The 22939-nt window shown below is 46.3% G+C and overlaps 2 protein-coding genes and 1 long non-coding RNA gene across 4 annotated transcripts; 1 reads left to right on the top strand and 2 right to left on the bottom strand.

Moving 5' to 3' along the window:
- Positions 1–3211: 3211 nt before the first annotated feature.
- LOC120967766 (uncharacterized) lies at positions 3212–4125 on the bottom strand. The gene is made up of 2 exons (XR_005761469.2): positions 3689–4125; positions 3212–3553 (listed from the first exon to the last, which is right to left on the bottom strand). It is a non-coding gene; the product is annotated as an uncharacterized lncRNA (long non-coding RNA).
- A 1068-nt stretch (positions 4126–5193) lies between these two features.
- Positions 5194–7717, top strand: LOC109742496 (FCS-Like Zinc finger 10). Of its 2 annotated transcripts, XM_020301586.4 has the most exons (3): positions 5194–5543; positions 5840–6785; positions 7177–7717. In XM_020301586.4, exons 2-3 carry the CDS (start codon positions 5866–5868, stop codon positions 7337–7339), a joined length of 1083 nt encoding a protein of 360 aa, XP_020157175.1. In that variant the 5' UTR covers positions 5194–5543; positions 5840–5865; the 3' UTR covers positions 7340–7717. The 2 variants fall into 2 exon arrangements, with proteins under 2 accessions (XP_020157175.1, XP_020157174.1); XM_020301585.4 differs by lacking the exon at positions 5194–5543 and having other exon boundaries at positions 5566–6785.
- A 7746-nt stretch (positions 7718–15463) lies between these two features.
- On the bottom strand, positions 15464–18421 carry LOC141027810 (uncharacterized). Its single transcript, XM_073505263.1, has one exon. It carries the CDS (start codon positions 18419–18421, stop codon positions 15464–15466), a length of 2958 nt encoding a protein of 985 aa, XP_073361364.1.
- Positions 18422–22939: the final 4518 nt, after the last annotated feature.

Genomic DNA, 22939 nt, shown 5'->3' with positions numbered 1-22939 from the left:
TCGGATGCCACTGTTGGGGAACGCAGTAATTTCAAAAAAAATCCTACGCACACGCAAGATCCATCTAGGTGATGCATAGCAACGAGAGGGAAGAGTGTTGTCCATGTACCCTTGTAGACCGAAAGCGGAAGCGTTATGACAACGCGGTTAATGTAGTCGTACGTCTTCACGATCCGACCGATCCTAGTACCGAAAGTACGGCACCTCCGCGATCTGCACACGTTCAGCTCGGTGACGTCCCACGAACTCTAGATCCAGCTGAGTGTCGAGGGAGAGCTTCGTCAGCACGACGGTGTGATGACGGTGATGATGACTTACCGACGCAGGGCTTCGCCTAAGTATTACAACGATATGACCGAGGTGGAAATTTATGGAGGGGGGCACCGCACACGGCTAAACAATCAATTTGTGTGTCTATGGGGTGCCCCCTCCCCTGTATATAAAGGAGTGGAGCAGGGGAGGGCCGGCCCTCTCTATGGCGCGCCCTAGGGGAGTCCTACTCCCACCAGAAGTAGGATTCCCCCCTTCCCTAGTTGGAGTAGGAGAGGAAGGAAGGAGGAGAGAGGGAGAAGGAAAGGGGGGGCCGGCCCCCTCCCAATTCAGATTGGGCTTGGGGGGGCCCACCTTGGCCGCCTCCTCCTCTCTCCCACTAAGGCCCAACAAGGCCCATATACTCCCCGGGGGGTTCCGGTAACCTCCTGGTACTCCCGTAAATGCCCGAACTCACCCGGAACCATTCCGATGTCCAAACATAGCCATCCAATATATCGATCTTTATGTCTCGACCATTTCGAGACTCCTCGTCATGCCCGTGATCATATCCGGGACCCAGAACAACCTTCGGTACATCAAACACGTAAACTCATAATATCGATCATCACCGAACGTTAAGCGTGCGGAACCTACGGGTTCGAGAACTATGTAGACATGACCGAGACTCATCTCCGGTCAATAGCCAATAGCGGAACCTGGATGCTCATATTGGTTCCTACATATTCTACGAAGATCTTTATCGGTCAAACCGCATAACAATATACGTTGTTCGCTTTGTCATCGGTATGTTACTTGCCCGAGATTCGATCGTCGGTGTCTCAATACCTAGTTCAATCTCATTACCGGCAAGTCTCTTTACTCGTTCTGTAATGCATCATCCCACAACTAACTCATTAGTCATATTGCTTGCAAGGCTTATAGTGATGTGCACTACTGAGAGGGCCCAGAGATACCTCTCCGACAATCGGAGTGACAAATCCTAATCTCGATCTATGCCAACTCAACAAACACCATCGGAGACACCTGTAGAGCATCTTTATAATCACCCAGTTACGTTGTGACGTTTGATAGCACACAAAGTGTTCCTCCGGTATTCGGGAGTTGCATAATCTCATAGTCATAGGAACATGTATAAGTCATGAAGAAAGCAATAGCAATAAACTAAACGATCAAGTGCTAAGCTAACAGAATGGGTCAAGTCAATCACATCATTCTCTAATGATGTGATCCCGTTAATCAAATGACAACTCATGTCTATGGCTAGGAAACTTAACCATCTTTGATTCAACGAGCTAGTCAACTAGAGGCATACTAGTGAGACTCTGTTTGTCTATGTATTCACACATGTACTAAGTTTCCGGTTAATACAATTCTAGCATGAATAATAATCATTTATCATGATATAAGGAAATATAAATAACAACTTTATTATTGCCTCTAGGGCATATTTCCTTCACCTCTACGGGAGAGCGGCATTGGGCCATGGGGAAAGGTACACAGCGGATTTGAGCTCGGCGATGGTGTCAGCGGTGATGGTGGAGCGAATCCACCGCCCTCCTCCACCGCGGGTTTTGACTTGGAATCTCTCCTCTATTCAATCCATCTTGAGAAGAGGAGAAAAAACAAAGATGGGTGTCAAGACGATGGTGCTGGTGAGAAGTTTTATGCGTCGGGGCCAAGGGGCAAGGTGGCAGATGAGATAGATTAGCTGGCTCCTCCCCCGCCCTCTTATATTGTAATCGAAGGCCAGGGGTCACCCTGCTACGAGGAATAAATCGCCACTTCCCAATACATCGTGCAGTCAGTGTGCATAGAAATCAAGCGTTTATTAATGGTACCGCTAGAAGACCAGAAGCACGCCCCCTCGTTGGTAGGACGTGTCAATAAAAACGGCCCTGGGTCGCTGTGTCCCTCATTAAGACTATGGATTAAATGGTTTAACCCTGCCGCGGGAGGTGGCGCTTCGGCTCTGGGTCAGAAGGCCTGCTAGGGTTTGACCTGGTCAAGCCTTTCATGGCAAGCCTTTGATGGCTAGTCTAGGGCACTACCTCGGCCCAACTGGATTAATAAAGTGTGCCCAGGAGGAGGCCTCGTTGTGAGATATCAACCCTTATTTTTTGAATCCCAGGGATCTAAGGTTGCAATCATGAGAACCATGAAGACTTCGGAACCGTAAGCCAACGTGGAGGATGGAACTCGCCTACTAAGCCAAAAACCCAAGCTTGCGAGGATTCGTGAAGATGTCCAATGTCCTCAGCTTGAAGACTAGTTCGGGAGCTATTGTTTGTGTCCTGGATTAAGGGGTACTCGACACGTCGGCCCACCAGTGATGGACTGGGCCGAGGACCCATTGAAGCCTGCTGACATGGCCATATTAGCCTTGGCCCTCAGCACGATCAATACAAAGATCTCTGAATACTTGGCGTTCACTTCAAGCGTACTTAAACCGGCATGCATATCTCTAAGATTGTAACCGCCCATTTGTAAACCCTAGATACCCCCGATGTCTATATAAGCCATGGGGTTTAATCTGTAAAGGTACGCGCATTCACATTCGCAGGTTTAGAGCTTAGACAAACTCATACGATCTCGAGGTAGATCAATATGTACTTTGTACTCCATCACAATCAATATATAAGAAGTAGGATGTAGGGTTTTACCTCATCAAGAGGGCCCGAACCCGGGTAAAACATCGTGTCCCTACTCTCCCTGTTACCATCTAGCTCTGATCATCACGCTTGGAACCCCCTACCCGAGATCTGTTGGTTTTAGCATAAACAATCTCCATTAGATGATGTATTTTACATCACCAAATTGCGGTTGGAGTAAAATATACATTATCAAAATGTGTTTTTTACATCACAAAAACGGCCAACTTCGACAGATAATATAAAATTAGGGCAGCAGCACGACCACCGCTTCAATAGATAATGTAAAATAGGGCAACAACAACACATCAATTTCAAACATATTTTAAGCAAAATCATCTCAAATTAATACTTAAACAAACATAACAATAAATTCATCAATCCACGACATCAAACTACAACATAATTCATGAAATCCACAACATGAAATGCAACACAAATACAACAAGGTTCAGCAAACAATACATCATAGTTCATGCACAATACGACAAACATGGAGATGAAACTAGGAGGCTTGCTCCGTATGCCATGTCCACCATCCCTTCAGAATATTTTTTTGAAGATCATCGTGCGTATCGGACTCTCTGATGTTTGGGTACACCTGCATGAAGCGTCTAATTCGGTCTCCCCTTCTACTCGGCAGAACAAACATTCCCATTAGGTCATAGAAGGTGTATGTCCACGCTCATTCATAATGATCATGTTGTGCATGATCACGCAAGTAGTCATGATGTACCAAAAATGGACAAGTTTAACTAAAATTTTACCTTGTGGCAATTTTGTCAAACACCTTGTGTGCGAGGAGATAGAAACCGGTCGGTTGCACATCGGAGCGTGGATGGTAGTCACGCCGACGAGGAGCGACTCTGGAAGGCGTCTCCTATGCCTCCTTAACGCATGTCGGCTCGTGGCTGCACGTAATGTTGATGATGCAACGCCGAGGGCGCCGATCGAAGCAGTGGTCGCGCAGCTCGGCCGCGGTGGCTCCGGCGGCCAGTTATCCTACTACGGACGATGACCATGAGCTACGGCCGCCATCACGAACTTCGGCGCTCTGGCAAACAGCTGAATCGGCCAAAAACAACACAGTGGCGGATCCAAATCGGCGCGACGGCGGGACCTCCGGCGGCCAGTTGTCCTAATACGGACAGCGACCACGAGTTGCGGCCACCATCACGAGCATCGGCGCTTCGGCAAACAACCAAATCTGCCAAAAACAGTGCGGCGACAATATCCAAATCGGCACGACGGCGGGGCCTGATGCAAACTGCCACATTTGCATCACCAAGTGCCCTATTTTACATCTAGAGTAAATCCTGAGTAATTTTTTTGATCTGCATTATCTGTTGAAGCCCTGTTTTTGCGGGCCTTCGTAATGTAAATCAGTTATTTATAAATCTACATCATCTATTGAAGATGCTCTTATTGCATTTTTAGTGAGACACATGTGCTACCTTCGTCATAGTTTAGTAGTCCCTTTATATTTTGGATCAAAATATTAACATTAATATTTTTGTAGTTCGCGAATCAACCTGTGATTGGATGTTTAGAATGACAGTGGTATCCCCTATCCACCAGAGTCCAATTTCCACACTTGACGTTGGCGCTTGCATTTTTCTGGATTTACTTCAGGCCTTTTGGCGATGTGCGTTCAGCGGGAGGACACGTTCTGGTCAACTATGAAGGCATCTATGGAGGCTTCGTCAATCTCAAAATGATGTGCCGGCTCAGTTTCTCGGAGGTGCTCATAGGGATAGGGTGTGCGTGCGTGGATGAGTGTATACTTGCGTATGTGAGGGACTTCGACTGTAGTGTGTTCAAAATAAATATTTTGCTAGTTAAATATGTGATTAAATTTTGACCCAAATTATGACAAAGACTAATAAACCGGAGGTGGTATGACACGTTTCGTGTGAGATTTTTGTAGGATTCAATGTGCCATGACAGTCTAGTGCTGCGTATTTTCTATTTGCGTGGTTTTAAATTGTGTGGATGTCCAGTAGGCCTAGGATGGTAAATGGGATGTCACGTCCAAGCTAGCACGGTAACAAGGATGTCACGTCGGATCGTAGAAAACGAGAAATGCTAAAAAAATGTGAAAAAAGAGTCTGCACGCATTGGACTGAACCATGCGCGCTGCCACGTCTGTTCCCGGGCCGGGCAAGCACAAGAGTGTACTACATGTAGTACAGATTTTTGCATGTACCACCACTCCACCAGCACCGGCCGGCCGGCCGCGTATTGATACGACGTGGCTACACGCCTAGCGGCTGCCTCTGTCTGGCATCCATGAATGAGAGGGGAAGAGTATTTCAGAAGCAAGCCCATCACTGCGCCGGCCTGCCCCTGCTCCTGCTCCTGCTCCCGCTCTGTTTTCGATGCACTGCACGCCAAAGCGACGCCCCTACGACGCAAGAGAGAGAAACGCTGCCGCTAGCCTGCTGCTCTAGTGGTAGTGGTCGAGGATGGAGTGACCAGTGCAGCGCCGCGGCCTCGCAGGCTCCGTTTGAGAGGGAGGGGCTCGCCTCGTCGGGTCCTAGCATTGCTTCCCCCTCTTTCCTCGTCATCGCGGAGCGAGAGCGATCGAGGAGGGAGAAACGAGGAGGGGTTTCAGTTAATCAGGTGGGTACGGGATGAGATCGATGCGCGCGTGGGCCGTGCTCCTCTCTTGTTTTGGCCGCGAGTCGCAGGAGATTCCTCCTCATCCGGACGAGGCCTATCTGCCCCCCCGTTGCCGTCAGTCGTGCTCCGATTGTCCTGTTGCGCCCACGCGCGTTGTTCTTGACGACTCCACAGTGGTTCTTGGATCGTAGCCAGTGCTGGATTTTGGCGCTTCTTGATGCGTGATTGCTTTTTAGTCTCGGCCGCGCCGATCCCTTGCAGTCTGAGCCTTTCTGATCTCTTGGTTTCGTTTTCAGAGAGCCGGGGCGGAGAGGGAGGGAGGATGATGCTGAGGAGGGTGGTGTCCGACCAGGCCGCGGCGGGGGATGCGCTCGACGGCGCCGCAGCGGGGAGGCCCCGCGGCCCGGCCTTCTTCGCCGTGCCGGGGCTGCTCGTGGGGCTCGCGGCGGCCAAGCGCGGGACGCCGGACTGCGACTCCACCGCGCGCAGCCCCAAGTCGCCGCTCGAGCACAGGGCCTTCCCCGCGCTCGGCGGTTCGCTGCTCGGGTCGCCGCGGTCACCCAGGAGCTGGGACTCTCAGCGCGTCGGTCTGGGTGGCCTCGTCGACACCCTCGCCGAGCCCGCCGCCGACGCCAAGAATCGCCTGCTCGGGTTCCAGATGCGCCCGACGAAGCTGCAATGCCTCGCCAAATCCTACACCTCCCTGCCCAAAGACATGCCGAAAGACTGCGGGCATGCGCAGCCGGAGCTCGGGGAGGTGGAGGCTGCCGCGGCCACCGCCGGCTCAGGGGGCATGTCGGTTCCGTGCACTAGGTTCTACGGGGATGTGAAGTCTGGTCCAGAGGTCATCGTGTCCAGTGGTGCTCAGCTCGGCTTTAGCAACCACTCCGTCGACCGTGCCAAGTTCCCTGCTTCCGGGTCGCTGCCGGTGTCGATTGGCGGACCACGCCGGTACATCGGGTCCGTGTCGGCAATGGAGGTCGAGCAGTCGGAGGACTACACCTGCATCATAGCTCACGGCTCCAATCCGAAGACCACCCGCATTTTTGGGGATTGCATCTTGGAGCCCTGCCCTGTTCTCATGCCTGACTGGGAGAGCAAGGAGATCGATGTGGACAAGGAAGGAGCTGAGTTGTACTGGCTGGTCAAGGGCTCCCCCGACGCCGACGCCGCAGAGGACTCCACGCGCTTCTGCTCGTCTTGCAAGAAGAACCTGAATGTCAACGAATCTTCCATTTACCGGTATGTCGATGCATTTACCCAGTCATCTTTAGTACTATTGATTCGAATAAGCGATGATTGTGATGTATCTTGAGATACAATGACCATCTTCATTCAGTTCTTCAGGGAATTTGCATCAACTACATACATTAGGATTGGTATATGTTGATAGATAATTGCTCTTCAGATGGAATGATGGATAGAATGGAAATTAGGATTGTTGGTACATACAGTACATTCATAGATAATTGCTCTTCAGATGGAATGATGGATTGGTGCATTTATAGATAATTGGTACTACATACATTAGGATTGTTGCTGTTCTTTCTTTAACTGAACCAAGTTAAAAATGAAATGGGCATCACATCATTTATCTACTTAGCATCATTGAACAAGTTTGTTGATTTTGCAGCGGTGAGAATGCATTTTGTGGCGGCAACTGCAGAAACCAAGCAGTCCTGAATGAAGAGGAAGATGAGAACAATCCTGCAGTCTCCTCTCCCAGCTCAGCTAGTTCGACTTCGCAGTTTGACGATGATGACATCTTCATCGATGAGGTGGTCGTGCTGACATGACCTCAGTGTCCCCTGATGCCTGACCAATGCACCCTGTGCTGTGCCAGGAAGATGGGTCAATAATGTAGTTTAGTGATCGTTCATCATTGCCATCGCCACCACCGCAGTCATTAGTTTGCTGGTTTTTGTAAGTTATGTTTCAGCAGTTGAGATATTGGGTGGAATTGATGGATTGGAAGCTGCATGCCCTGTAGTTTTGGTCATAAGGCAGTTTTGGCGATTATGAGCTCCTTTTCTTTTTCTCTCTTCTTTGGTTACCTCTTGGCAGCCATGGGTATGTTTCCGTGATGTAAGTTGGGACAATTTGATGAGACAATGGCATTGAGCTCGAAAATGCCAAATGGAGACCGAGATCCATGGGGGTCGTGTTTTGAAAAATCCAAAATTCATACTTTTATACTCCCTCTGTCCCATAATGTAAGACGTTTTTGGAGTTCAAAGTGAACTGCAAAAATGTCTTACATTATGGGACAGAGGTAGTATGTCTCAAATGTTTTTGGAAAAAATACGCATATATCGGAGGCATAATGTGCACGTATGTAAATCTTCATGATGAAATGCATTAAAAGGAGAGGTACATACACAAAAATTTGTGGCTTCCCAACATATGGACGGTTCATTCTCAAAGTTCATGGTTTCGATTTCTTTGTGCATTCTCAAAGTTCATGGTTTCGATTTCTTTGTGCAACTCGCAATGCAAGTTCATTCTCAAAGCTCATGATTTTCTTTTCTTTGTGCGGTTTGCAAGTCGAGGTATTTCATCATGAAATTTTACACGCATACACATTACATCCTTGTATACATGTACATTATTTTTGTTTTTTTTTAATCTGGGATGTTCAAATTTTGATTTTTTTTTTAATTTCGGCCACCATTGAGCTTGGTCTGCCAAACGCCTACTCGTTATTGGTTTCTCCAAAGATCTGGCAGATAGAAGCTGGAGCAAACTCGCTAGATTCGGATAGATTGTCAGTAATACCAGTGATATTGTGCCTGTGCGGGCTGAATTTTTTTCCCTAGTGTAGCATCATCAGGGATGCACGAAAGCTGGGCAGACAATGGAAAAAGAGGGGTATGTGAGATCAATCATCATTATTCAGAGTTTAAATGATAAATCACATGGAGAGGGAGCACTCCCTTTTTCAAAAAGAGAAGGATGATAAATCACATGATTTCTATGCTTTAGATAGAGAGATGAATTCAGAAACAAATTGGAAGCCATCCAAATTTGACCTGCTCCCGGGCCAAACGTTTGAGGTGGAACCTTCATAATTGTATGTGTGGGTTCCTCAAGAAAACTTCCAAAATATCATAACTGGATTTTACAAAAATCTAGTTCTGTCGTGATTCTCTGCCTTGGTCTGTTGGAGGTTTATCAAGAGTTTTAAGGGTGTGTTTGGCAGCGGTGTATGCGCTGACACATGTTGAGCTGAGACTTTGTTTGGCAGCCTGCTATGTTTAGATATGCTGAACAATTCTGAATTCCGAATATTTTTCTTTGAATGGTGAACAAAACTGAAAAACATGAAAAAAATAAATATTTTTTGAAATTTTAAAATTCAAAACATTTTTTGAAAATTTAAACATATTTTGATAGTCTGAACTTTTTTGAATTTTTTTAAAATGAATTTTCTAAAAAATAAATAATTTTTATTTTTATTGAAAATTTAAACAAAATTTGAAATTCCATTTTTTAAATGTAAACAAAATTTGAAATTCTGGATATTTTTTAAAATTTAAACAAAATTTGAAATTCTAAATTTTTAAATTTAAACAAAATTTGAAATTCTACATATTTTTTAAACAAACAAAATTTGAACATTTTTTGAAATTTTAAATAATTTTGAAATTTTAAATATTTTCAAAAAACAAACAAATTTTGAAATTCAAAATATTTAAAAAAATAAACAAAATTTGAATTTATGAATATTTTTGGAAAATTTAAACATATCTGGACGTGGTCTGGTGGGTGGGGACGAGGGAACTTTTGTGGGGTGCATGAGATGGGCATGGCTGAGCCCATGCACCCTACCAAACAACCAAAAGCGGGTCGGATCAGGAACTTTTGCCCTCATACACCCTACCAAGCACACCCTAAAAGGACGAAAGTCCCACTCGGCAAACCGTGCTCTTTATGCTGGGACGAGGGAGGGTGAGTATGAACCTCTGGCGAGTTTTGACATCACATTTTAGCATGGCAGAAAACAGAATTAAAATAGCCTTTAATGAAAACGTATTCAACAAAAAATTATTAGTGTCATCGAAACTAGCAACTTCAATATTTTTGTCATCTCTAGCCAAGGTTGTATACAACCTGAGAAGACAAAACAGTGCAATGTTGTCAAATAAAAACAACCCAGTCTAACTGGGTCATCTTACCGAGAATAATTGGGCTAGATCTGAGAGGAGCAAGCAGATAGCCCAATATAACTAGGCCAGAGCAGAGAGGGGCCAGCAATTAGCCTAGTTTAATGGGGACTAGCCCGATTTGTCCGAAAAAATATGCTGACACCGTGGGAAATATAAGTCCTCCTAGTTGGCGCCTTTAGCGCCAGCTATTATTCAAAATAATTTTGCATGACCATTAAGGATATACACTTTATCAACTCGATGCATTACCAACTCTGCATAAAAACGGATGCAGAATGTCCTCATAAGGTGTAAATTGACTTATCAGGGGATGTGCCACTCATGCGCCAACTTAGCGGGCTGCGGCCCATAGTGCTCACACGCGGTTCATAGATTTAAGGACAAACAAATCAACAAGAAAATAAAAACATTCATGATTTGAGGAAAAGTTCACGCTTTTAAAAAATAAAATGAAAAGTGAAAAAGAAAAAGAAAAGAAAAGAAAAGAAGATAATATAAAATAATATTAATAATAAAAGTGTGCAGGAAACCAAAAAAGAGAAAAACAGTTTTCAGAAGCTTCCCAAAACTGGTTGGTTTCGCAAGCTGGAAAAAGGAATCGCGTGCGCCACCTAGGTTGAATAGGAACTACTCGTGGTGATACATTTGCAGAAAAAGAGTTAATGGGCCGAGCCCAAAGGGGAGAGGTGTGTGCGCCAGTTTGTGCGAACACCTTTAACCGGCTCAACGGGCGCCAAATAGGATTGAGGGGATATTAGGCATCAAGACGGCCTCGACTAAAATAAGTGGTCAACATGAAAGTTCTTTGTCTCATTGAAGGAAGACCTTTTCTTTTGGAATTATCTGCACCCAAGGTCGTTTGCAACCTCCATCGACACAGAGAGGTAGATGCATCTGTAACACCCACGATGCGGCTATATCTTCCCATGTGCCGAGGCACGACTTAGAGGGCATAACCGCATGGTGGTTTTGTCGCAAGAAGGGTCATCTTCACACAATCCCATGTAATGAACAAGTATGGGATAAAGAGTTGGCTTACAATCGCCACTTCACACAATACATGAATTAAACATACATCATCATAGTACAATCAAGGTCCGACTACGGAACCAAAATAAAAGAAGACAACCCCAAATGCTAGATCCCCGGTCGTCCCAACTGGGTTCCACTACTGATCATCAGGAAACGAAACATAGTAACGACCAAGGTCCTCGTCGAACTCCCACTTGAGTTCGGTAGCATCACCTGCATTGGTATCATCGGCACCTGCAACTGTTTGGAAGTATCTGTGAGTCACGAGGACTCAGCAATCTCACACCCGCGAGATCAAGACTATTTAAGCTTATGGGTAGGATGGGGTAGTGAGGTGGAGCTGCAGCAAGCACTAAGCAAAAAATGGTGGCTAACATACGCAAATAAGAGCGAGAAGAGAAGCAACACAACGGTCGTGAAGCTAGAAGTGATCAAGAAGTGATCCTGAAACTACTTACGTTCAAAAATAACCCCAAAACCGTGTTCACTTCCCGGACTCCGCCGAAAAGAGACTATCACGACTACACACGCGGTTGGTGAATTTTTGAATAAGTCAAGTGTCAAGTTCTCTACAACCGGACATTAACAAATTCCCATCTGCCACATAACTGCGGGCACGGCTTTCGAAAGTTTATACCCTGCAGGGGTGTCCCAACTTAGCCCATCACAAGCTCTCACGGCCAACGAAGGATATTCCTTCTCTCGGGAAGACCCGACCAGCCTCGGAATCCCGGTTACAAGACATTTCGACAATGGTAAAACAAGACCAGCAAAGCCACCCGATGTGCCGACAATCCCGATAGGAGTCACACGTATCTCGTTCTCAGGGCAACACCAGATGATATAGGCTACGAGTAAAACCAGACCTCGAGTTTCCCCGAGGAGGCCCCGCAGGCGGCTCGGTTCGGACCAACACTTAGAGAAGCACTGGCCCGGGGGGGTTAAAATAAAGATGACCCTCGGGTTAATTACTCCCAAGGGAAAGGTAATAGGTTGTTAGGCAAATGTAAAACCAAGGTTGGCCTTGCTGGAGGAGTTTTATTCAAAGCGAATTGTCAAGGGGTTCCCATAACACCCAACCGCGTAAGGAACGCAAAATCAAGGAACATAACACCGGTATGACGGAAACTAGGGCGGCAAGAGTGGAACAAAACACCAGGCAAAAGGCCGAGCCTTCCACCCTTTTCCAAGTATATAGATGCATTAATTAGATAAGAGATATTGTGATATCTCAACATAAACATGTTCCAACATGGAGCAATCTTCAACTTGACCCGCAACTAACAACGCTATAAGAGGGGCTGAGCAAAAGCGGTAACATAGCCAACCAACGGTTTGCTAGGAAAGGATGGTTAGAGGCTTGACATGGCAATATGGGAGGCATGATATAACAAGTGGTAGGTAGCGCAACATAGCGATAGAGTGAACAACTAGCAAGCAAAGATAAAAGTGATTTCGAGGGTATGGTCATCTTGCCTGAGATCCCGCAAGAAAGAAGAACGAGTCCATGAAGAAGACAAACGGACGAAGTCGAACGAATCCTCACAAACGCGACGTTGTCGGAACTAACCCGAAGAAGCAACACCGGAAAGAAGCAAACAACATGGTAAACAACCATCACATAAACATGGCATGATGCATGTCCGGTTTAAAGAGGCATGGCATGGCAAAATGCAACAAACAACACTACAAGTTAAGTGGAGCTCAACATGTAACAAGATGCATGTTGACGAAACACCACATTCAAATATTTAGTTCACTCTCGTTTAATCTACTCAACAATATTAAATGTTGGTTAACATGGCAAGAGGTGAGGCATAAGTAAACTAACTATTAAGGCAAGTTTAAATGAGGCCGGAAATAACAAACAACAATTCCGGAAAATCCTCATGTGCATATTTCGAATTTGGTACTGTTCTGCCCTAAACCATATTTTAGAATTGTTAAACTTGTAAAGTAAGTGCATCATGTTAAACTAGGCATTTTTCCACCCCATTTACATATAAAGTTTATTAAATTTGGAGCTACGGTTATTAAGTTATGAAATAAATCATTTTAACATGGCATTTGAGCAAATTTAAACAAACAGCAATTTAAACATTTTAAACATGGATGAAAGTTGGATATTATGAAACTAGATGAAATACTAAGCATTTTACATATTTAAAACATTTTAAACCGATGCACGGTTAATTAGTTATTAAATGCATGAACAAGGAGGGGTAATCTGTAAATATGCAGTTCTCTATTTAATCAGCAAATTCGTTCGCGAAAAAAATAGTGACTCGGGCCGAAACTGAGATCTGGCCCAATAGAAGGAAAAAAGGAGGGGCGCTGGGGGTGGCCTCACCCATGGGCCGGCGGAAGTAGGCCGGCTGGATGCGGCTGGGCCTTGGCGCTGCGCCCGGTCAACGCGCGAGCGAGACGAGCGGGCGAGCTGCTGTTGCTCGTTTCTAAAGAACAGAAACAGTAGCACACCCATGGCGATGCAGAAGACGACGGCAGCGGGATTTGGCGAAGGCGGGGAAGGTGCAAGGCTGGACCGCGCTGGAGCTCGATGTGGATGCCAAGGGGAACCGAATCTGTCAGGATCAGAGCTCTGATCAAGGCAATTTAGCACGAAACGCAACAATTTTAGGAGCAGAAAGGGGCCTCGAACTAGGGTTCTTGATTAGAAATTGAGGAAAGTTGGTACAGCTCGCCACTGGCGGCTAGGGTTTAGACCCAATACAAGCAATACATGCCCACTCCACACGCAGGTGGCTGGCTTTATAGCCATTACAAGAGAGCTAAAAGCAGAAAAGTAGAAACAGTGCACATGCGTTGTCGGGGATGACTACAGTGACTCGCGATGATCAGCAGCCATTGGATGGCAGATCGACGGAGGCGAGATGCCTTGGGCTGGCGAACCGTTATCATCACATCTGGGCCGCGGGATGGAAGATCTACGGCTGTCAAAGCTGGCGGCACGCATGAACAGGGCAAGAACATGAACAGGGCCTGACAATACCCCCCAACTGAGACTGAGCTTGTCCTCAAGCTCTGAAAGCAGGAAAAACTTTCTGGATAAACGCTGAATCCTCCCATGTAGCCTCCTCCACTGGCAGATTGTTCCATTTAACCAACCATCTGACCACAGGGATGCTGATATTACCCTGTTTCCTGGGAATCAGTGTCCTTTCAAGCACAACTTCAGGTTCAAGCTTGATTATATCATCAGGACCTACCAGTGGTAGTTTAGTTGAAGGAACAACTGCAGGTCCAATATGCTTTTTTAACTGGCTGACATGGAATGTATCATGTAGTAAACAGCCCTTTGGCAATAACAGCTTGTAAGCATGATTTCCAATTCTGTCAAGGACTCTGAATGGTCCATAGAACTTAGAATGCAGCTTGAGATGCCTATGCAGACTTAAGGATGTGTGTCTGTAAGGCTGTAACTTCAAATAAACCATATCTCCTACTGTAAATTATCTTTCCTTTCTCTTCTTATCAGCAAAATGTTTCATTCTAGATTGTGCTTTAAGAAGATTCTGTTTGATTACTTCAAGTGACAGTTCCCTGTTGTGAAGAAGATCTTCATTATCCTCACAAATAGCATCAGGCAGGGCTGATTATGCAACCATTGGGGGAGGAAATCCATATAGTGCCTGAAATGGTGTCATTTTCAGAGAGGTGTGAAAAGAGGTGTTGTACCACCACTCAGCCAAAGCCAACCATCCATGCCATTTCTTAGGTTGTTGGAAACACATACACCTCAAGTAGTTTTCCAGGCACTGGTTAACCCTCTCTGTTTGCCCATCTGTTTGTGGATGGTAGCTGGTGCTCATGTGTAATTTGATATTCAAGGACTTGAACAGCTTCTGCCACAAATTGCTAGTGAAAATCCTGTCTCTGTCAGTTACTATCACTAGTGGCATTCCATGCAATCTAAATACATTATCAGAAAATGCTCTGGCCACAGATTGCACTGTAATGGATGTTTCATAGCAATGAAATGAGAGTACTTTGTAAACCTGTCCACAACCACCAGGATTAGGTTTTTGTCTTCAGATTTTGGGAGTCCCTCAACAAAGTCCATGCTCACATGGGCCCAAGCAAAGTCTGGTACAGGGAGGGGCTCCAGTAGTCCAGGGTAGGGGGGGTGCTCAGCTTTGTTTACTTGACAAACAGGGCAGTTTTTCACAAATGTCACCACATCCTGTTTCATCACATGCCAATGAAACACTAACTTAACTCTTTGATAAGTTGCTCTTTCTCCAGAGTGGCCCCCTAGCTCTGAGTTATGGAATGTTTGTAGAATTTCCTGCCTGAGATTAGTAGCTGCTCCTACTACAATCTTGTTATGAAAACTGAGGATCCCATTGTTGAAAGAATAAGCAGTGCTTTTGGACTTATCCACAGTATTTTCAGCAATGATTTCCTTGATCTTACTATCATTCTGATAACTCTTCATAACTTCTTTAGCCCAAGTTGGAGAAGTAGCAGTAGCAATTAATGCAGAAATCATATGTTTTGCTCTGCTTAAGGCATCATCTACCTTATTCTCTTTTCCCTTCTTATATTCAATAGTGAAGTTGTAGCCCAGCAACTTTAACAGCAGCTTATGTTGAATGCCCTCAGTAATTTTCTGGTCCTGAATATATTTCAGACTCTCCTGATCAGTTCTGATCACTAGGGCAGTTGCCAAGAAATAATGTTTCCATTTTTTTACTGCTTCAATTATGCCAAAGCTTCCTTGTCATAAGTGCTCATTGCAGCTGCTTTAGGACCAATACTCTTACTGAAATAAGAGATAGGCCTTCCTTCTTGCATCAAGACAGCTCCCAGTCCATATCCACAAGCATCTGTTTCCAAAATAAAAGGTTTGGAGAAGTCGGGGAGAGCCAATACAGGAGTATTTGTGAGCTTGTTCTTCAATGTGACAAAAGCTTCCTGTTGCTCCTCTTTCCAAGCAAAACCCTCTTTCTTTAAGCAATCAAACAGAGGCCTGCAGATTATCCCATAGCCCTGGATAAATCTCCTGTAATAACCACTTAACCCCAGGAAACTTCTCAGTTCAGTAACTGTAGTTGGGGCTGGCCAGTTCTTAATAGCCTGTATTTTGGAAGGGTCAGTTGACACACCCTCTGAGTTAATCACATGTCCCAAGTACTCAATTTCCTTCTGTCCAAAAGAGCACTTCTCAAGTTTTGCATACAACTTGTTTGCTTGCAATATATCCAACACTTGTTTTAAGTGATCCTTGTGCTCTTCCATGGAAAAACTGAACACTAATATGTCATCAAAGAAAACTACCACAAACTTGAGGTGACCCAACAGGAAGTTCATTAGTGCTTGGAAAGTAGGAGGGCCATTAGTAAGTCCAAATGACATGACCAGAAACTCAAAGAGCCCCATATGAGTAGTGAATGTAGTTTTAGGTATGTCTTCTGCTACCATTCTTATTTGGTGATATCCATTTCTTAGGTCAATCTTTGAAAATACCTTTGCTCCCTTGAGCTGGTCCAAGAGATCCTCAATCACAGGGATAGGATACTTGTTTTTGATAGTGATTGCATTTAACTTCCTGTAGTCAGTGCAGAGTCTCCAAGAGCCATCTTTTTTCTTCACTAGTAACACAGGAGAGGAGAAAGGACTGGAACTAGGTCTGATAATTCCATTTTTCAACAATTCTTGAATTATTTTCTCCAGTATTTGCTTATGGTGGTGAGGAATTCTGTATGGCCTTTGATTAACAACTTTTGCCCCTTCTACCAATGGGATTCTGTGATCACAAGGCCAGCTTGGGGGCAGCTCAGTAGGTTCCTGAAAAACCTTTTCATATTGTTCCAGCAGAGGTTGTAAATTAGCAGGAATATCTTGACTGGCAGCTGTGAATTCCTGACCAGATGTTGTAAACAGGAAAAATCCATAGACAGCTTGTTCCAGCAATTTCTCAGTGTTGTCTTGGGTTTCAGTAACAGGAGCCAAGGGGACAGTCTCATCCACAAAAGTTATAAACTGTCCAGAGCTGTCAGAAATTTTCATCTCCATTTTAATAAAGTCCATTTGGATTGGACTATATTTCCTGAGCCAATCCACTCCTAAAATCATGTCATATCCTTTTAATTTCAACACCCTGAAACTGTCATTAAAGTGGTGTCCTTGGATCTCATATGGACAATTCTTGGCCTGGAATTCAGTCCATAATACTCCTCCACTAGCAACAACTACCTTAATTTTGGGTGTAGGGCTAGGGACCACAGGAAGTTTGCTTGCCATTTCAGGAGAAATGAAAGTGGAAGTACTACCACTATCTACCAATGATGTAGCCACTGTATCTCCTAACTTAACAGTGAGGATAAAAGTATTTCTTGCTGCTCCTATGCCCATGGCAGCATGCAGTGACACCTTTAACACTGCTTCTTCAGATAATGGTTCAGTTGTTTCCAAGTCAGGGTCATCAAAATCTGTGACAAATATTGTTTCAGGGTTCTCATCTTCTTGAGCTTGTAGTGCTTGTATTTGTGCTCTCTGGCTCATTTTGCGAACCTGTCTATGGCCAGGCACCCATGGTTCTCTGCACTTATAACACACCTGATTCTGCTTTGCTTGCTGAATGATTGTGTTTCTGTTTGGTAGTGGCTGGGCTGTGGATATCTTGGGTTGCTCAAAGACTACTTGTCTTCTGGGCTGTGGCACATAAGCTCTAGTTTGCACTGGTTGAACTGGAGGTTGAGCTTTTTCCATTCTTCTAGCATACCAGACAGCAGTTTGCATGTCCATAGGCTTGAAACACTCCGCATGGCTCTTAATGTAAGGAGTGAGTCCAGACACAAAACTTGTGACATGATAATCATCAGGTATACCAGGATTTTCTCTCCTCATAATATTCATCAGTTGCTCAAATTGTTCCACATAGACAACCACTGTAGAAGTTTGATGTGCAGCATGAAAAGAGCTCACCACATCACAGACTGATTCTGTAGCAAATCTCTCAGTCAGATAAGAGCAGAATCTATGCCAGGGCACATTGCTCGGAGCATAACCAGTTCCTCTCCACCATTGCACAGCAGGGCCTTTCAAATAGGACACTGCTAACTCAGTCCTGTGTTCAATTGGTGTTCTGGCTGCAGCAAAGTACTGCTCTAGGTTCTGTATCCATGACTCAGGGTCAGCTCCCTCAAATTCAGAAATATTCAGTTTTGCTGGTTTAACTGTCAACACCATCCTCTTATTATCCTGGTGTGTGTACTGTCTCTGCCTCTGTCCATCGGGCCACTCTTCCAGGTGTACATCTTCCACTAACAGTTGGTTTTGTTGTTGTACAACACCAGCCCTAGTTGCAGGAGCCACTTCCTTAGTGCTACCGAAGTTGGGATGACGATAGGGCATTTTTGGTGTTCCATCAAAATTCAGCTCCTTGCCATTGTGATCCTTCAGAGTTGCAGATCCTCTGACCAAGTGCTGCTCTTTTTCCTGGCCTGCTCCAGCAGGAGGCGTGTTGGGCAACAGTTGCTTAGGCCTCCCTACAGGAATCACTGGGGTCTGAACTTCTGGTGCTTTGTTCTGCACACTGCCCTGTTCAGACTGGTCTACTGACTGTTCTTCAGGTTTAGGTTCGAGCAACAGTCTTCTGAAATGTGCCTGGATCTTGTCAAAATTAACTTGCATTGTGGCAAAATTCCTGTTGACCATGGCCTGAAATTCCTGAAATTCCTTACGATCTTGCTCTCCGTTGTGTTGCAGCGCCTTGATGTCCAGCTCCAGCGACTACAACTGCAGACCGCCGTTGTGATGGATTCTGATGGCCCTGCCATGGCTACCCGACCCGAAACAAGAACAAGGTTGGGACGGGAGGGAGTGAAGACGATCCACTTGTCACCGCCGCCTACACCGTCGCCTGCGCCCGCCTCCGATGGTACACGGTCGGCCTACAAGAGCTCGAATTTTACTCCCCAAGGATGATCCTCAGGTAACCAGGTTATAACTCTGGCTGTACCCAAACGCTGCCACTCCGACCTTCTCCAACACTCGCTGCCGCCAGATTCGAGAGGAGAGAGGGATTTTACAGCCGAAACCAACCTCACCCACTCAAAATCAACACCGCCACCGAGGAAGGACTGGCCTCTGATACCAATTGTCAGGATCAGAGCTCTGATCAAGGCAATTTAGAACGAAACGCAACAATTTTAGGAGCAGAAAGGGGCCTCGAACTAGGGTTCTTGATTAGAAATTGAGGAAAGTTGGTACAGCTCGCCACTGGTGGCTAGGGTTTAAACCCAATACAAGCAATACATGCCCACTCCACACGCAGGTGGCTGGCTTTATAGCCATTACAAGAGAGCTAAAAGCAGAAAAGTAGAAATAGAGCACATGCGTTGTCGGGGATGACTACAGTGACTCGCGATAATCAGCAGCCATTGTATGGCAGATCGACGGAGGCGAGATGCCTTGGGCTGGCGAACCGTTATCATCGCATCTAGGCCGCAGGATGGAAGATCTACGGTTGTCAAAGCTAGCGGCGCGTAGGAACAGGGCAAGAACATGAACAGGGCCTGACACCGCGCCGGAGCTCGATGTGGATGCCGAGGGGAACCGAATCCGACGGGCGGCGCCTTGATCTGAAGAAGAGGACGGCCATGGCGTCCTGCTTGAAGGACAGAGAGAGCAGAGAGAGACGTGAGCTTCAGAAAAACAGAGGACCGAAGGCAGGAGAGGGAGGGTCGGCCGGAGATGGTGGCCGGACCTGGAGTCAAGGCGGCGAAGCACCTGCAAGGCGGGGCAGCGGCCATCTGTTCGACGTGGTCCCGTGGGCGCTCAGGCCTTGAGCTTCGGAGTGCCATGTCGTCGGGTTCCTGTAAGAGAAAGAGGGAGCGCTGAGAGACAGAAAGAGAAAGAAGAGAGAGGGCGAGGAAGGACAGGAAAGGAAGGAAGGGGCGGCGCAGGGCTCGTCTGCTGGTGGCGCCGGCAACGTGTCTGCCCGGACGGAGGCGGGGACGCGGGGCTCCGGGCGAGCACCTGCTCGAGAGAGGATCGAGGAGGCTTGCGAGGTTGGGGTTGAGGTCAAGCGCGGGAGGCCGATGCTGGGTTCGGGCATGAGCTTGCAGGTGAGCTCGAGGGGTCGAGGTGGCGCGCTGGAGGAGCGGGAGAGGAGGAGCTCATCTCCCTGGTCGACGAGGAGAGCGAGGAGGGTTGGATCGATGGGCTTGGGTGGCGGCTGACATCGAGGGGATGGATTTGGTTGGCTGCTTGGTGATTCTGAGAGAGGTGGAGGCTGGTCGGCTGGCTACGAGATGGATCTGGGAAGATCCCGAGGTGGAAGAGGAGTGGGTAGTTGGCTGGCGGCGGCGACGGGAGGGATGGGACATTGCTCCTAAAATTTAGGGTTAGTGGTCTATTTATAACAAGTTGGTTAGGTTTGGGGCTGATCGGTCCCTCCGATCGTAATCGGGCGGCCTGAAATAAATAGGCTAGGGAGTCCAATAAATAAAACAAAGATATTTTATGGATGTTTGAAGATGATCCGGACCCAACAGTAACGATAGTCCGGTTTGGTTCGGGGAAGTTTTGGACACGGGCAAGGGGTTGATGCACTGTGCAAAGAGGGTTAGACGGACGAGGTCAAGTGTGTGGTTGGACTGAGAATGGACAAGGAAGACAAACGGTCTAACGACATGCCACGGAGACAAGGAGAAGCGGCAACTACGAACGACTACAAGTTTTATGAAAACATGCGGATGCAATGCGCATGATACCATGATGAAATGCAACAAATAGATAAAAAAAACACAACTGACACGCAAAACATGAAAGCGTTTGAAGCGTTGGTCTCGGGGCGTCACAGCATCTCTGATACGTATTACTCTTATAAAGGATACTGGAGTACCCACCTCTTGGGAGCCTCCATGGGCAAGGAGGTCCTCCGCGTCATCCGTTTTGGCCGCGCACAGTGCGGCTAGTTCTGTGCTTCATCCGATTTGTCCGGACGGAGTTGGACTTAAATCCGGTAGATCCCTCGGTAGAGTATCATGCTAGCTGCCTTGGGATGATGGTAATAAGGATACAAAGTTTTCCCACATTCAAACTTTCCCGACGAGATAAAACCCTATGTCTTGTTTTGTGCTTTATTGCGTCAGAGTGTATCGAGAGTACAAAGTACCGAGAGATTGTTGTCTGTCTACTACAAGCCCGACCCTTGGTTTATATAGCATATCACGGGTTCTAGGATACATGGATCCTAGTCAGCTACGTACGAGGAGGTAGATTCCTCCACGAATCCAGCTTCTTGTCTTATACAAGTCTTCTAAAATTTCCTTGTATACGTCATGGGATGCCTAATGCGTCCCAGGACGGAACTGACTAGGAGTCCTCAGTCCGCCCCATTAGTTTAGGATTCGTTATGGCGAGGAGACTCCTTAACCATGACACCACAGTAGCCCCTGAACCTGTCTTCAAGCTGGCAGCACCTTGGTTCATCCGAACTGCTCATCGTCTTTGGTCGCCGGTCTTAAACTGTTTCAAGAAGATGTCCCCGAATAATGCCTTCATGCAACCGACCTCCATCACCCAAGCTGCCATCTGAGGGGATACATACCACCTCGGGTCTCGAAGATTTTGAAAAGAGAAACGGGTTGCATGATGGGAAAATTCTGTCATGTAGCTCGCGCTTGGGCGAGACAAGTCCCCCTGCAACGTCTCAAAAGTTCACCTCCCCGTCTTTGACAATCCAGGTCGGTCTTATCCATGGTCCCACTTGACCACATGCTTGCCTTGACCCAACGTTCAACATTACGTGTGGGAGTGGTTCTAGGGCCCACCCAGGCCACGTCTCCTCAAGAGGGAGCATGCACCTCAATCCCCACATGAGGATTAACTGCTAACCCCTCGATCCCGCATGCCATTAGTGCATTATCGTCGAGATACAAGGGGATTTATTGCCTCGTGACAGCATTAAGTTGTCGCCGCTACGGCTTTCTCCCCCTATAAAAGGGGAAAAGCGATGTAGTTGATTCTCTTTGTTGTCTTTGCGCTGCATGTTTGCACTTCCAATTTCCTTATCGTGTTGTGGTTTTTTTGTTGCACCTACGTGCGTGTTTGCTACGTCTGCTTGGGGTGGGCATGTATTATGTGTCAGGTTATGCCCGGCACCTCTCGCGAGGTGTGGAAGGGTTAGGCGATGTCCATTGCTTTTCCAGTACGGTGTTTTTTTGTTCGTCTATTGGTGTGCGCCATGTCGGGTATGTTGGGCCCTATCGTGGTGGGTCGTTGCTTTTTGGACCCTGCGTGCCAACCCCGCTCTATGTGATATTGGTTGCTGGGCGATGTCGTCGAGAGCTGGCTCGGCCTGTTCGTCCCAGCGTCGTGTTGCTCGTATGTTTGGTCCAGTTTGGTTAGGATGTTTTTTGTATGTAGGCAAGTTTATTGTTCTTTTCTCCTTTTGTTATGTTCCTTTTTTCCTATGGTCCACCCTTGTTGCATCCTCATGCCTTATGAGCTTGACAGTTGGTTCTATGGGTGCATATGGCTGGTGCAGGTACCCCGCTACACCCCGGTCCGTCTGTACATGTATTTTAGGCAGATATTTAGGACCGGCGCCATATGGCGGCGAACAACACCGGCCGGGGTACACGACGTGCATAAGTGTTGCGGTGTGCTCGGAAGTGATAACCCACAAGTATATGGGATCGCAACAGTTTTCGAGGGTAGAGTATTCAACCCAAATTTATAGATTCGACACAAGGGGAGCTAAAGAATATTTGAAGGTATTAGCAGCTGAGTTGTCAATTCAACAACACCTGGAGATTAATTATTTGCAGTAAAGTGATCAGTAGCAAAGTAGTATGATAGTTTTGATAATAGTAGCAGCAGTAACGGTAACGGTAACAGTGATGGCAGTAATTTTGTAGCAAGTGTAACAGTGATGATAACAGTAGTAACTTAGCAAGAACAATATAGGATAAATTCGTAGGCATTGGATCGGTGACTTGTTGGATGATATTCATCATGAGACAGTTATAACCTAGGGCGATACGGCACTAGCTCCAGTTCGTCAATATAATGTAGGCATGTATTCCGTAAATAGTCATACGTGCTTATGGAAAGAACTTGCATGACATCTTTTGTCCTACCCTCCCGTGGCAATGGGGTCCTATTGGAAACTAAGGGAAATTAAGGCCTCCTTTTAATAGAGAACCGGAACAAAGCATTAACACA

This window comes from Aegilops tauschii, chromosome 1, assembly GCF_002575655.3.
Source record: "Aegilops tauschii subsp. strangulata cultivar AL8/78 chromosome 1, Aet v6.0, whole genome shotgun sequence".
Taxonomy (NCBI): Eukaryota; Viridiplantae; Streptophyta; class Magnoliopsida; order Poales; family Poaceae; genus Aegilops; species Aegilops tauschii.
Note: the sequence above shows the minus strand (reverse complement) of the source record. Positions and strands in the feature narration are given on the sequence as shown.

Excerpts from the sequence above, each read along its gene's own strand:
- LOC141027810 (XM_073505263.1), bottom strand. The coding sequence starts at position 18,421 with ATGGTCAACAGGAATTTTGCCACAATGCAAGTTAATTTTGACAAGATC.
- LOC109742496 (XM_020301585.4), top strand. The coding sequence starts at position 5,761 with ATGCGTGATTGCTTTTTAGTCTCGGCCGCGCCGATCCCTTGCAGTCTG. Across the intron at positions 6,786-7,176 it reads AACGAATCTTCCATTTACCG|CGGTGAGAATGCATTTTGTG; the intron begins GTATGTCGATGC and ends TTGATTTTGCAG.